Source organism: Sinocyclocheilus grahami, unplaced genomic scaffold (assembly GCF_001515645.1).
Source record: "Sinocyclocheilus grahami isolate Dianchi unplaced genomic scaffold, SAMN03320097.WGS_v1.1 scaffold426.1, whole genome shotgun sequence".
NCBI lineage: Eukaryota > Metazoa > Chordata > Actinopteri > Cypriniformes > Cyprinidae > Sinocyclocheilus > Sinocyclocheilus grahami.
In genome coordinates this window covers 1010251-1023000 of record NW_015505605.1, presented here as the reverse complement: position 1 = coordinate 1023000, position 12750 = coordinate 1010251, and the positions used below count along the sequence as shown (strand labels likewise).

At 38.7% G+C, this 12750-nt stretch overlaps 2 protein-coding genes across 2 annotated transcripts; both read right to left on the bottom strand.

Annotated features, from left to right (window-relative positions):
- Window positions 1-5: 5 nt before the first annotated feature.
- Window positions 6-3136, bottom strand: LOC107551503 (eukaryotic translation initiation factor 4E type 3-like; the record flags this gene model as incomplete). The annotated part of the gene is made up of 6 exons (XM_016233119.1): window positions 2821-3136; window positions 1539-1611; window positions 1057-1151; window positions 428-488; window positions 217-283; window positions 6-124 (listed from the first exon to the last, which is right to left on the bottom strand). Coding segments are annotated over exons 1-6 (591 nt in total), but the record flags the coding sequence as incomplete, so codon positions are not given.
- A 3587-nt stretch (window positions 3137-6723) lies between these two features.
- On the bottom strand, window positions 6724-12479 carry LOC107551502 (RING1 and YY1-binding protein A-like). Its single transcript, XM_016233118.1, has 3 exons — window positions 11950-12479; window positions 9706-9798; window positions 6724-8011 (listed from the first exon to the last, which is right to left on the bottom strand). The coding sequence occupies exons 1-3, from the start codon at window positions 12477-12479 to the stop codon at window positions 7762-7764; spliced, it is 873 nt and encodes a 290-aa protein (XP_016088604.1). The 3' UTR covers window positions 6724-7761.
- Window positions 12480-12750: the final 271 nt, after the last annotated feature.

Sequence of the window (12750 nt, the reverse complement as noted above, 5' to 3'; positions counted from 1 at the left end):
GGAAGAAGTTCGTAGATTCTTCCTAAAACGTTTGCCTCATTGGCAAAAGAGGCGTTTCCATTCCAGACCTGAACCACATCTTCTCGTTCTCTCACACTGACACTTACTCCTACCACCTCATCCTCTAAAAGACAAACAAATATTGCATTACTTATTTAAATGTTATCAATAAAATAAACATTTAAATAATTGAATAGAACATATTTCTATACTCACCTGATGCACAGTAATCTGTGAACTGTTCACCAATTGTAGCCAATAGGAGCTCCTTCCACACAGCTAACTGTTAGAAAAAAGGATATGGACAGATTATATTCTGGCAGTGATAACACACACCAGAATGTATGGGAAAATACTGAATTTGTGTATGTATTTAACGTATTTACATTATGCAGTCAGTCTACAAGTCAAAGTGGAGCAGACTTACTGTGCTCTCCTTTGGCACTTTCATTTTCCAAACACCTCCCTTGGCATTGCTTTCCTCTTCCCTGTGTAGACAGAATTATTATTTTTTTTAAACAAAATGGTTTATATAAATTGTCCCAAAGGCATTTCCCAAGCTGAGGACAGATATACATTCCAGTTAAAAAGTAAAGGAAGTGTCTTATGCTCACAAAGGCTGCATTTATTTGATCATAAACTCAGTAAAATCTGTAATATTGTGAAATACTATTACAATTTAAAATAACTGTTTTCTATTTTAATATATTTTAAAATGCGATGTATTCCGTTGATGCAAAGCTGTATTTTCAGCATCATTACTCCAGTCTTCAGAGTCACATGACCCTTCAGAAATCATTCTAATATGCTGATTTGCTGCTCAAGAAATATTTTTATTAACAGTTTAAATTAAACAGATTTGCTCAGGATTTTTTGACGAATACAAAGTCCAAAAGAGCAGCCTTTATTTGAAATAGAAGTTTTGTAACATTGATGTCTTTACTGCCACTTTTGAGCAATTCAATGCATCGTTGCTGATAACAAGTATTCATTTCTTTTCAAAAAGAAAAAAAAACAACGTTTAGAACTTTTATCGTGAATTAGCTGAAGACTCACCATAGTGGTCTTCTTTCTCCTCGCATTAAGTGGTAGCTACACCTCAGAGGGAGGCAGGACACAGCAGGGATGTTGTTGTACACACTCCAGAAACTCTTTATGTTATGAAAAATAGGTGATGCATAATATATCAGCAACAATATTTTCCCCAACTGCAACAGTAAACTTTTTTTCTGCTGGCTTACAAAACTATTACACACTATTACTGTCCATCATAATATTTTGGTGCCTAATTTCATTTAAGTCATATACAAATCTAAATGAAAGCTACAATGCATTATTGAACACAATAATTAGCAGTTATTAGCATCTGTCAAATTTGGGCTTGCCAAATTTGCATATCTCTCAATTAAAATTCTACAAAAACAGAAATTTCACCACATCTTGATTAATATATCAAAGGACTAGTTTTTCAGGTTGATCAGGCAAAACATATAATTATACAATTACAAAATGACTTCTAATAAAAGTGCAACACCTACTTGTACAGTGTGGACAGTGTATATCTTTTTGAGATTTGATTCACACTCTGCTGCCGTTGTACCTGGTAATGACCTTGAAGACATAAAGAATTTAAAAGAATTACAAAATGCACACTAATAAATACATTTAAAAGAATAATTCACTTAAAAATAAAAATTCTGTCATCATTTACTCGCCCTCATTTCATTCCAAACCTGACTCTCCGTCTTCTGGGGAACAAAGTTGAATTTCTTAGTAATATAATCAAAAAGAGTGGCCAAGATAATGAAAGTGAATGTGAACTGTTGCTGTAAAGCTTCAAGCTTGCTTGAAGTGCTGTGTTTTTTGTCATTTTGAAGCTTGACAGCTTCATATTATATGATCAAAAACAATCGAAACATTCTTCGGAAATTCCCCTTTTGTGTTGGGCAAAGGAATATCATACAATTTTGCAATGACATGAGGGTGAGTAAATAAAGAGAGATTTTTGGGTGAACTATACCTTTAAACAAGACATTTTGCACTACACTAAGCTTGGCACATCATCTATATCGCTGCCATAAACCATATATTCATAGGGGTGTTATCTCCGTCTTATGTCATGTGCAATTTAGTGCTTCTGATCATGCCATGAGACACAGAACACAAGCATTTCACAATCGTTATGGCAACCAAATGTCAGTCTGACGGTAAACAGGACTTCAACCCTTTGAAAATCATTACCAAAAAACTGAAGAGAAAATTTTAAGCAAGAGAAGCTTAAGGAAAAAGCAGCCTGAGTAAAAGTATATATATATAGCTTATTAATATCATTACATTGGTTATATATCAGTTTTAAAATCACATGCAAATGAACAATCAACTAATCAACTTAGAAGTGGTAATTTCACAATTTAACTTATTCTGCACTAACCGTGTCCTACATTTTAAAAACGCCAACAAAACTTAAATGGGCTCCTGACAAAGCCTTGAGGTACACCCTTACCATATTACTCTGTTTACAGAGCTTCAGAAAGAACATGAAATCTGATATTAAATAACAACCATGACCTACAGGTGACTCGACCTACTTTCCTAAGTTATTATATCAGCTCTGCGTTATGACACTCTTAATTTAATCTTACAAACACTTAATACAGGCGCCTGAGCCATCTACTAGTGTTAGCTGTGCTCGTTTAGAAACTGAAAATAGTAAGGTTAGCTATAAAAAGAGAAATACCAATCTTGGGCCTTTGTTGACAGGCTTGTGGATATAGAAAGTCCTTAATGCTTAATAACAGTAATATACCAAGATCAGCCTACCGATCCAGCCAGAAGGTCCACGGGGAGTGCAGCGGCAGCGAGGTGCCGTCCTCGATGTGGTTGGTGATGTTTTCCAGCTCTCTCTCGTCGATGTGGATGTCGTTTTCTGTTGAGTTCACAGGGCTGCTTTGTCTCGCCGTGTTCAGCTGCAGGTTTGGGGCTGCAGGAACCGCCATTTTTGCTTTATTACCGCTAATCGATGTGTGAGTGTTTTGCTGGGAGATCTATAATAATCTCCACATCCACAGATAGGCAGATTATTGATGCTGAATCATTTGCCGATCGGCCCAATAACTGCAGACCGGAGATCTCCAAAATGGGGCGTGAACTCCAAAAGTGGGCAGAACCTCCAAAATGGGGCGGAGTCTCCTCGCGCAAAGACTTTCACCATTGGCTCTGGCTCCGGCCAATTGACTTACATTTCAAAATAAAACTTTATAAACTAAACATTGTTTCTAATTGATCTAAAATCAAATATGCTATATGAATAAATATTCTCCTTGAGAGCAGAGCCCAAAGCTCGTGGCCAGTGGTCTGAACCTCTGCTTAATAAACAGGAATCACCCTCGAGCTCTCCCACCAGCCTTCCCAGCACAGGGGAAAGATTTTACTCTATCGCTTTGTTTTAGTCAACGGGGGCGTCCAGGGGCTCGAAATTCGCAGGGAAGGAGGGGGTAGTGACACTGGGTGTAACTAAAAAGGTGTCATTGTCCGGTGAGGTCCGGTTGGGGAGTTGCGGAACGATCTCATATCGCATAATCTTATTAAAGGGGTCATATGATGCGATTTCAATTTTTCCTTTCTCTTTGGAGTGTTACAAGCTGTTCGTGAATAGATAAGATCCCTGAAGTTGCAAAGACTAAAGTCTCAAACCCAAAGAGATATTCTTTATAAAAGTTAAGAGTCAGCCACGCCTACCTAAAACGGCTCGTTCTAACACTCCCCCACATATCTACCTCACTATGTGGGAAGATTTGCATAACGCCGCTCAAATGTTCACGCAAAGAAAGAAGGAGTAACTTTTATTCTCGCTGTAGTATTGTTGACGCCGCCGCCATGTCGTGAAGGCGCTGTGTGTTTTTCGTTGTGAAAGCGAAACTACTTTGTTTGGTCTTCCAAAAGAGGACGATATCTGCTTCATCATGCCTGGAGCTGATCCGTGCTGGTCGCTGAGGAAATACATCAAGTTCGTGGTGTGGATCACCGGATCGGCTTTCACCGCGGACGAAGCGGAGTCCAGCCCGGGGTCGTCACATGTGGTTGCCGCAGGCATCACAGTATGGTAAGGGGCGTAACATTTCCGTCACACGCTTGAGGTATTCGGCCAATCACAACGCACTGGATAGCTGGCCAGTCAGAGCACACCTCGCTTTTCAGACCGATGAGCTTTGTAAAGATCGACCCGTTTCAGAAAGGCGGGGCATAGAGGAGAAACAACAATGTACAGTATGTGGAAAATAATGTGTTTTTTGAACCTTAAACCACAATTCATTACACCAAATACACAACATATTTTTCTTTTTAGCAGCATCATATGATCCCTTTAACTACTTATCTCCTGAACTTTCTTTACCACACTATTCAGCGCCTATCTCGCCGTGCAGTCAATTTCACTGGCTAAGGTTAGGGTCAGGTGTTGGGTAGGCTTAGGGGTTAGCATCTATTGTAGCATAGTGTAGGAAATCAACACTGTGATTGACACAACCAATAAAATCTTTAGAATCAGCTGTGGGGCGGAGTTTCCACTGAACTGGATTGGGAGAAAAAAGTGTGCATGCGTGTCATGTGCCTGTCTGTCAAAGGGAGGAAGCCACGCCCTATTTTGGAGCTCCCACCCCGTAGTTCCCTCCCCCATTTGGAGATCTCCAGGCTGCAGTTATACCCTTCTCGATCGGCCGGCTGGACACAACAACAGAGTCGGACTGGGGAGGGTGAAGTCAGACGCAGCGCCCCCTGTCTTCTTCTTGCTTTACGGCGGATCTCAGATTTATAAGTGCATTACCGCTACCTACATCTCAAATGGACCATTGACACTCTATCTACAATCTCCTGATTAACCTACCAACCCACATACAAACACCCTCGATCCTTGTACCCGCTCACAGTCTTCATAGAGCTTCATCCGGCGCTGCATGTTCAGCTCCTCCGTCCACGCCCCGTCTCAGCATTCAGACGCATTTTAAAATAAGTGGGATTAATTTCAAAGGTTTAAGAGTTTAATCAGGCAAACCGCTGGTGAAAAAGCAATCTTAAACTGACAGTTGTTTTCTAGCTGGTCCTTTTGCTGGTAGACCATTTAGTACCGGCGTCAACCCGTGTTGTTATTGTTAACAAAAACGTGAAATAAAGCCAAAATAAATTAAAGGGGTCATATGATGCGATCCTGATGCTGTGTGTTTCGTTGTGAAAGCGAAAACTACTTTGTTTGGTCTTCCAAAAGAGGACACGACTAGAAATCAGTGGTTAAGTTGTATTTACAACACTGTTCCAGAACTGTTCAACCCAAATATTCAGATGTGTGCAGCACATTTTATGGAGGACTGTTTCCTGATCCTGGGAGAGTAGACTACAATACCGGCTGTTCTGACTCACAGACTGTAAGTACGTCTTTTATATTTAAAGAATTTACCACTGATGACTCAAACGTGAGTTTTGAGCAGTGTAGAGTAGCGCTTGTTGTTTGTCATTTCTCCGATCACAAACGCAGACATGGTTTTATGTTTATGCGGCGCGATGCAACGCATAAAAAGACTGTATAAAAAAAACTTAAAAGTGACAATTGAAAATAACTAAAATCAGTGAATGATTTCTTGGCAGTGAAGTTTAAGTTAAAAAGAAATTTTAAAAAATAAGTTAAAATTAAATAGAAATATGTAGTCTATTAAAAACCTTAAAATGCCAAAAGTGCATAAAATTACTAAAATTAAAGCTAAATAGATATGTAAGAAATGGCAAAAGCATAAAATTACTACCATTAAAATAAAGCTAAATAGAAATATGTAAAAAAGACAAAAGCACATAATTACTAAAACTAATTTATATGAATAACTATTTTATCATAATAGTTTTTTTATATTTTGAATTTGCTTTTTAATTTTTATTTTAGTTTTTAATTTTAGTATAAGATTATGATTAGGGTTAGATTAGGGAGGTAAAGTTGATATTTGGAGCATGGTAACAACTAATGACCAGTTCAGACCAGCTAGAAACCAGCTATTATGTTCCAAAACACAGCTAAAACCAGAGGGTGGACAGGACATGTTACTGTATCAACATCCTTTGTTTGCCCTCTGATTTAAGGGTTAAGGGGTTGGGATTGAGACCTACAAAAATGAATTGATGTTCCAGTATTTAATGGAACAACAAGAGATGTTGATCGAAGAATACATGTCTTATCTAAATCACACTGGGAAGGTTTGCTAAGATTGTAGTAGATTCAATGGATATCTAATAAACAATTAATGAACGTGTTAAAGAGCTTGTGATTATATGCACCCATTTTAAAGTCAAGATGAAGCAGAAGTAGCGACAGACCTCTTCTTCTATATAGTAATGTACGTATAGGAGTTTAACGGATTATCAAAATAGGTTTAAGAGGGGCTTAGCATCAAGTGATTGGATGTTGAGATGTGGATGCAGTTGAGCATGAGCTTGCAGTAGCGGGACTAAATGAAGAAGATCTGCATACGTCACCAGAGAGAAGGAAGGTCCAGTTATGACATTGTGAGTAAACATCATGAGGTCAAAAAAAAAAAAAAAAACATATGCATGGATGATTTGTTCACAACAACAGTAGCATGCATTCAGAGGCTGAATTTGCACTTCACACCGACTTAAACACAATATACATTGGTTACTATACAAGAACAAACTGCTTGTAGAAAATCTAAATTATCACATCAAAGCCTTCAAGATGCTTTGAGACCGTAGTGAGTTTCAGAAGTATTTTATTAGCTTCATAAGCTTCTAGATTTTTAACAAAGGTCAGAATCAATGTGTAAACCTGTGCAAATCGTCCTTATGGGCGAGGAGAAGCCAATTTTTACAACACAATGCTATATTGGGAGTATTTACCAAATTTTTAGTAGAGATCTTGGTAAACCGTAAATATACTGTATGAAATCTCACAAATAGATAAGCTGCTTCATACTCCAACAACTGCCGGTTTCTCTCTCCACCCTTTCGTTGCCATGAAGTTGAATAATAGACAGTACTGTGAATCTCGATATAATTTGACAAGAAATATGCAAAGGTTTAAAGTCTAAAAACGGAGAAAGATAAAGAACAATATTCTAAATACTCTTATCATCTTGTGAACCACAAAACATGTCTACATGGTACACCGTATGGATTTCAAAGTTGGCCTTGTATTTATAATACTGTAAACTCACATCACAGTTTGTGCTTCCACCTTGTAAACACATGAGAGTTTGTCATATGACATAATAAGGGAACAAATCTCCCCGTACACGGTGGTCTAGCGTGATCTTATCGTCGAGAACTCGCTTTCTACAAACAGCCGCGGCAACAGATCGGTGACTCAGAGCTGTCTGAGAGATGGAGGAATGAGCTCAGATACTGTACATTTAGCATAAACGCTTCTACGTTCTAAACACAAAGTCAAAGCAGCCGTCTGCACGATTTAATGACAATGAGCAATAATAATGCAAACTTGGGAGCGCTGCTTTCCGTGGTGCACAAACATAGATTATATCTGGAAGGAGTAGGGCACAGAATATACAGTGGGTCTCGGCCTGACAGTGACTCACGTGAACATCAACACATCAATCTACAAGGTGCTCCACGAGGGTTTTCGACAGGTACACTTCTGCCAATGTGTCAAGATGGACATTGTCTGAATGGGTTGGAAAGATCCCTCTTCCATGTACAGTTACGAGTGTGGCTGTAGGAGCTCTGGAATCTGTGTGAATCTCTTCCCCTTCACATGGTCTCATTGTGGCCGGAAGAAAGGTCTCTTCTGGGGGTGGAGGCGCGGGACGACCCCTTGTCCGTGCTCTCCGAGCTGGAGCTCAGGTGCTGCTGCTCAGAGCCAGTGCTGGAGGTGACAGTGGAGGAGGAGGTGGAGGAGGAGCGAGTCTTCTCCTTAAAGTCTGTGATGATGACAGTCACATTGCCCACCGTTATAGCGAGCTGCTGAGCCGAGCTCCTGTCCACGTTCTTCAGTTTAGGTCTGAAGTGTAACAGAGGAATGGAGAAAGAAGGAATTATACATCAACTATTACTGCACCGTTCATTCACGTAAAGACTATTAAATGGATAGTTCACCCTAAAATGAAAACTGTCATCAGTTACTCACCCTCATTCCAAACATTGTTAATATTGTTAATGAAAAATAAAATGAAAACTATATATATATATATATATATATATATTTTTAATAAACATTATTTCAGCTGGTTGCCAAGGAATCATTTCTTATATCTTTTAATTTAACATACTAAAATAACTACAATTGAAGAACTATTTAGAAAAAAAATGATTCAAAATATTAATAAAAACTATATCAAAATAACACAAATGGTTCCAAAAACGTAAGACATTCCTTATCTGCAATACACAAAATAAAGATATTTTAATGAAACCTGAGAGATTTATGTCCCTCCACTAAAAGTTCATACAACCAAAACTCACACATCATAAAGTACAAAAAGATTCACATAAAAACACTGATTAACACACATACATAGAGCACATGGAATATGGTCAACTGAAGCTCAAATGTGCTTGACTGATGTGCGAGAACCAATCAGGTTTGTTCTTGCATGTACAGTTGAGTTTCTGTAAATGCTTGATGTGTTTTATGTATGTGCAATGATCTTTTTTTCTTTTGTCATTATGTCTTTTGAACCATCACATTAGAATGAACATTTAATGGAGGAACAGAAAACTCTCAGAATTCATCAAATATCCTTATTTGGGTTTTAAACATGCACAAAAGTCTTGTGGGTTTGAGAAGTAATTAATATCAAAATGTTCATTTTTGGGTGAACTAACCTTGTAAATATAAAGCAAGTTAGCAACGTTAAAAGGTGCGGCAAGTAATTTTTGGTTGTTTTGGCTGCAGATGTAGTATCTGCTGTAACTACATAAAGACAGCAAAATTATCTTTCCAAAAAGCACTGGCAGCCATTTCAAAGTGTGATGCAGCATCATGTAAAAGCAAACGTTTTTGTAGCCAAAAGTGGTGGGCTCTCTTATGTACAATGAAACAGTTTTTTCTAGGCCTCTAATATGACTACACGAGTCTTTACCTCATGTAAGTGCATATTTTCATACGCTTTTGTCAGAAGTACTTTTCACTTCATTAGGAATACACTACTGAGTGTATCTTTAAATGCTTAATTCAGCACAAAGTTCTGAATATGATCATCCCGTTTTAGCGGTCTACATTGCAGCAAGCTAAAGAGTCCATGGATTATGCAACTAAAAAGACTATTAGCCGCTCACTGGATTTCCTCTTCATAACTCAAAGCAGTAACGGTATAAATGGAATATGAAGTCTTTAGTAGGAATCAAGAATACTCTAATGCAGGTAAAAGCCTGCCTTAAAATCCCAATGTAACATAAGTGGCAACAAATGTGTGTACGTATTGTGATGTACATCCAAATGTAATGGATTATCGAAAAAATAAAAATGTAGGGCGGGGACTTGGTTCTATCCACTAATTGTTGACTGAATGGAGAAATATCTGAATGCACGCTTGCAGAAGTCCGGCATACGCCACCAGAGATTGTACAGAAAAAAATTAAATCACAACAAGCTCATTAAGATGCATTTAGAAAATAGATCATGTGAATTTCCATTTCATGCTGACTTTAAGAACTGTTGAATAGCAGATCAGTTCAGATCAGTTCTGAACTTACCGTGAAATTATTGATTTGTTATTCTTCGTGACAGACTTGCCAGCCTTCATGCCATTACTTTCCCCAGCTGGACCTTTCGGAATGGGTTTGGGCCTGTAAATGTTGATTCAATATGCCATTAGTAACTATTACCATACAACTTTCCCCACACTTTATGGACTTTATCATTCATGTGTAAATTTATTTATATATCAATTCTCCACTGGTGTTTTATTTAACATTTACATTTATTCATTTAGCAGAAGCTTTTATCCAAAGCGATTTAGAAATGAGGAACATGCATTTCTCATTGAAGATTAGCAAATGAAATATCACCAGTTGAGTTATTAAAGGGGTCATATGATGCGATTTCAATTTTTCCTTTCTCTTTGGAGTGTTACAAGCTCTTGGTGCATAAAGAAGATCTGTGAAGTTGCAAAGACTAAAGTCTCAAATCCAAAGAGATATTCTTTATAAAAGTTAAGAGTCAGCCACACCTACCTAAAACGGCTCGTTCTAACACGCCCCCACATATCTACGTCACTATGTGGAAATATTAGCATAAAGCCACCCAAATGTTCATGCAAAGAAAGGCGGCGTGGTTTTAGGAACGCAGTAGTGTTGATGCAGCCATGTCAGGGAGATGCTGTGTGTTTCAATGCGAAAGCAAAAGCACTTTATTTGGCCTTCCGGAAGTAGAGGCAATTAGGATCATTGGTTAAGATTTATTTACAACAGAACAGCACAACCCAGATGTTCGAATTTGTGCAACGCATTTTATGGACGACAGCTTTTTTTAACCTAGAAGAGTACAAGGCTGGCTATGACAATCTGGCGCTTCTGAATCAGCGACTGTAAGTATGTTTTGTTATTCGTTTAAGTATTTGCTATTGACTGTTCAAATGCGGAGTTTTGCGCAGCGCAGAGTAACGCGTCGTGTGTGTGTGTGTGTGTGTGAGGGGAACAGGGTCACATCACAGGAGAGTGAACTGTCTGTCAGAAATCATAGCACGTCAGCTGTCTTAACCGTGGCTTGTGTACTGCATCATCACTGTGTCTGTCACGCGACTCTGTTGCGCTTTCTGGCTTGAACTGATGGTAAAACTAACGACATTATTAACTGTCTTGATATTTACTTTGAAAGCTGAAGCTCGCGATTATGGTAAGGGGCGTTACATTTCCGACACGTGCTTGTGGTGTTCGGCCAATCACAATGCACTGGATCAGCTGGCCAATCAGAGCTGACTGCGCTTGTCAATGGAGGGGGCTTTGTTGAAAACTACGTGTTTGAGAGAGGCGGGGCATAGAGGACCTACAATAATGTACAGTATTTGAAAAATAATGTGTTTTTTGAACATTAAAGCATGTCAACATATTCTGTTACACCAAATAATGATCTTTAAAATAGCATCATATGACTCCTTTAATATAATAAATTATCCAATAAATGAATCCTTTTGTGCGTGATACTTGAACTGCTCCCATTTTATAATCAGCTCTGAATAGAAAGAACCGAATAAAACCTTTATAGAGTGCAACAGTGGCCATCTACTTCTCAGTGGCCTTGGTTCCAGAACTATTTTTCCCATAGGGATATTAAAAATGTTTTTGTTTAAGAATTTTAAGCCATGAACCGAACCAAACCAACCAGCTGCAAAATTGAGTCAAAACATTACAAACTAAGTATAAAAAAAATCTTGCAAAAAGACAAAAGGTACAAGACTGTGTACTTAATGGCTTTAATGAGGGAAAGAACTACAATCCCATGAAGCATTGCAAATAAAAATCTAATTAAAAATGGAGAAACTATTAACTTTAAGATGTTGCTTATAGCAAATATTTAAGTAGTTAGAGCGCAAAGGGGGGCATACCAACTATTACGTGATTTGCAGTGCTTCACGTAATTTGACACGACTTGCTCATTTTAATTCTCTGGTTGGTGAAGATTCATTTGAACAATTATGGGTAACGTAGTTTTTCACCAGAATTTCCAATGTCATTTAAAAAAAATAAGTTGAAATAATCTGGATTAATGGCTTCAACAAAAGCATGCAGCTCACAGCTGGTCTGTCTTTATAGGTTTATAAATTGTTAAAAATCAGTTCCCCTGTGGAGAAAATTGATGGGATTTTTAATTCCAGAACCCCACTGTTATAAAGTAAAAATACATGCATTAACAGAATTTGGCATAATGAATTAATTGCATGTGCTTGTTAACCAAGGAAAAAGACCACTTGCAGAGCATGGCTGCATAAAAACACTCACTTGATCTTCTTAGCAGTGGGTTTTTTACTGGGTGTGAGGCTTTTAGGTTTCTCTTTGTGTTTCTCCATCATGGCTCTCTCTATTTTTCCTTTTTTGAGTTCCTCTCTCTCTGCACCCATCCTCTCTGCCGGCTGCATCCCAGAGTCTGCCGTGTGCGGATGATCTTTATCCATCTGCTGAAGTTTGTCCAGCATTGCTCTGTCCGTGTGCTCTCTGTCTGTTCCGTTGTGCTGATGCTGCTGCAGCAGGTCTGGGGTTAGTCCTGCTATCTCAGGCCTCCTGTCTGTATGGAGCAACTGCGGTTTGTCTAGACCATGCTCCTGTCTCCGCTCCTTGTGAGAATGTCCACGGTCCAGCTGACCTCCGTCCAGACCTATTCTCTCGGGATGGTCGGAGTCAGGGTGGAGACTGCTGAGCCTATCCGAGTCGGAGTTGTCCATGTCGAAGTGGTCGTCGTCAGGCAGGTCTCTGTCTGTCCTTTCCCTTCTTTCTTTCTTGGCTGGAGCAACATCATAACACAAATCTTTCATACAACACCTAGTCTGGAAACATTACATTGTTTTGCACCAATTAACTGTGATTATGGAGTATTACCACAGTTTTGAGTTATGCAAAAATCCTCTTTGACAAGTGGAAAAATTACTTTGACATTTTTTGCATTTTTATAAGTGAGTGGTCCACTTCACAGCATGAGAATGGCTTAAAAGCGAGACAGAGAAAGGGTTTCTGTGCGTGTCTGTCTGTGTGGTACCCTGCTGATTCCCTCAGCTGTTGCTACTCTGGTGTGTAAGAGTGGCCAGA

Bases quoted from the DNA above. Each gene is read 5' to 3' on its own strand.
- LOC107551502 (XM_016233118.1), bottom strand. From the start codon at position 12,479: ATGAAAGATTTGTGTTATGATGTTGCTCCAGCCAAGAAAGAAAGAAGG. The intron at 9,799-11,949 runs GTGAGTGTTTTT...CAACATTTACAG, and splicing joins CCCACTGCTAAGAAGATCAA to GCCCAAACCCATTCCGAAAG. The intron at 8,012-9,705 runs GTAAGTTCAGAA...GTTACACTTCAG, and splicing joins AACAAATCAATAATTTCACG to ACCTAAACTGAAGAACGTGG.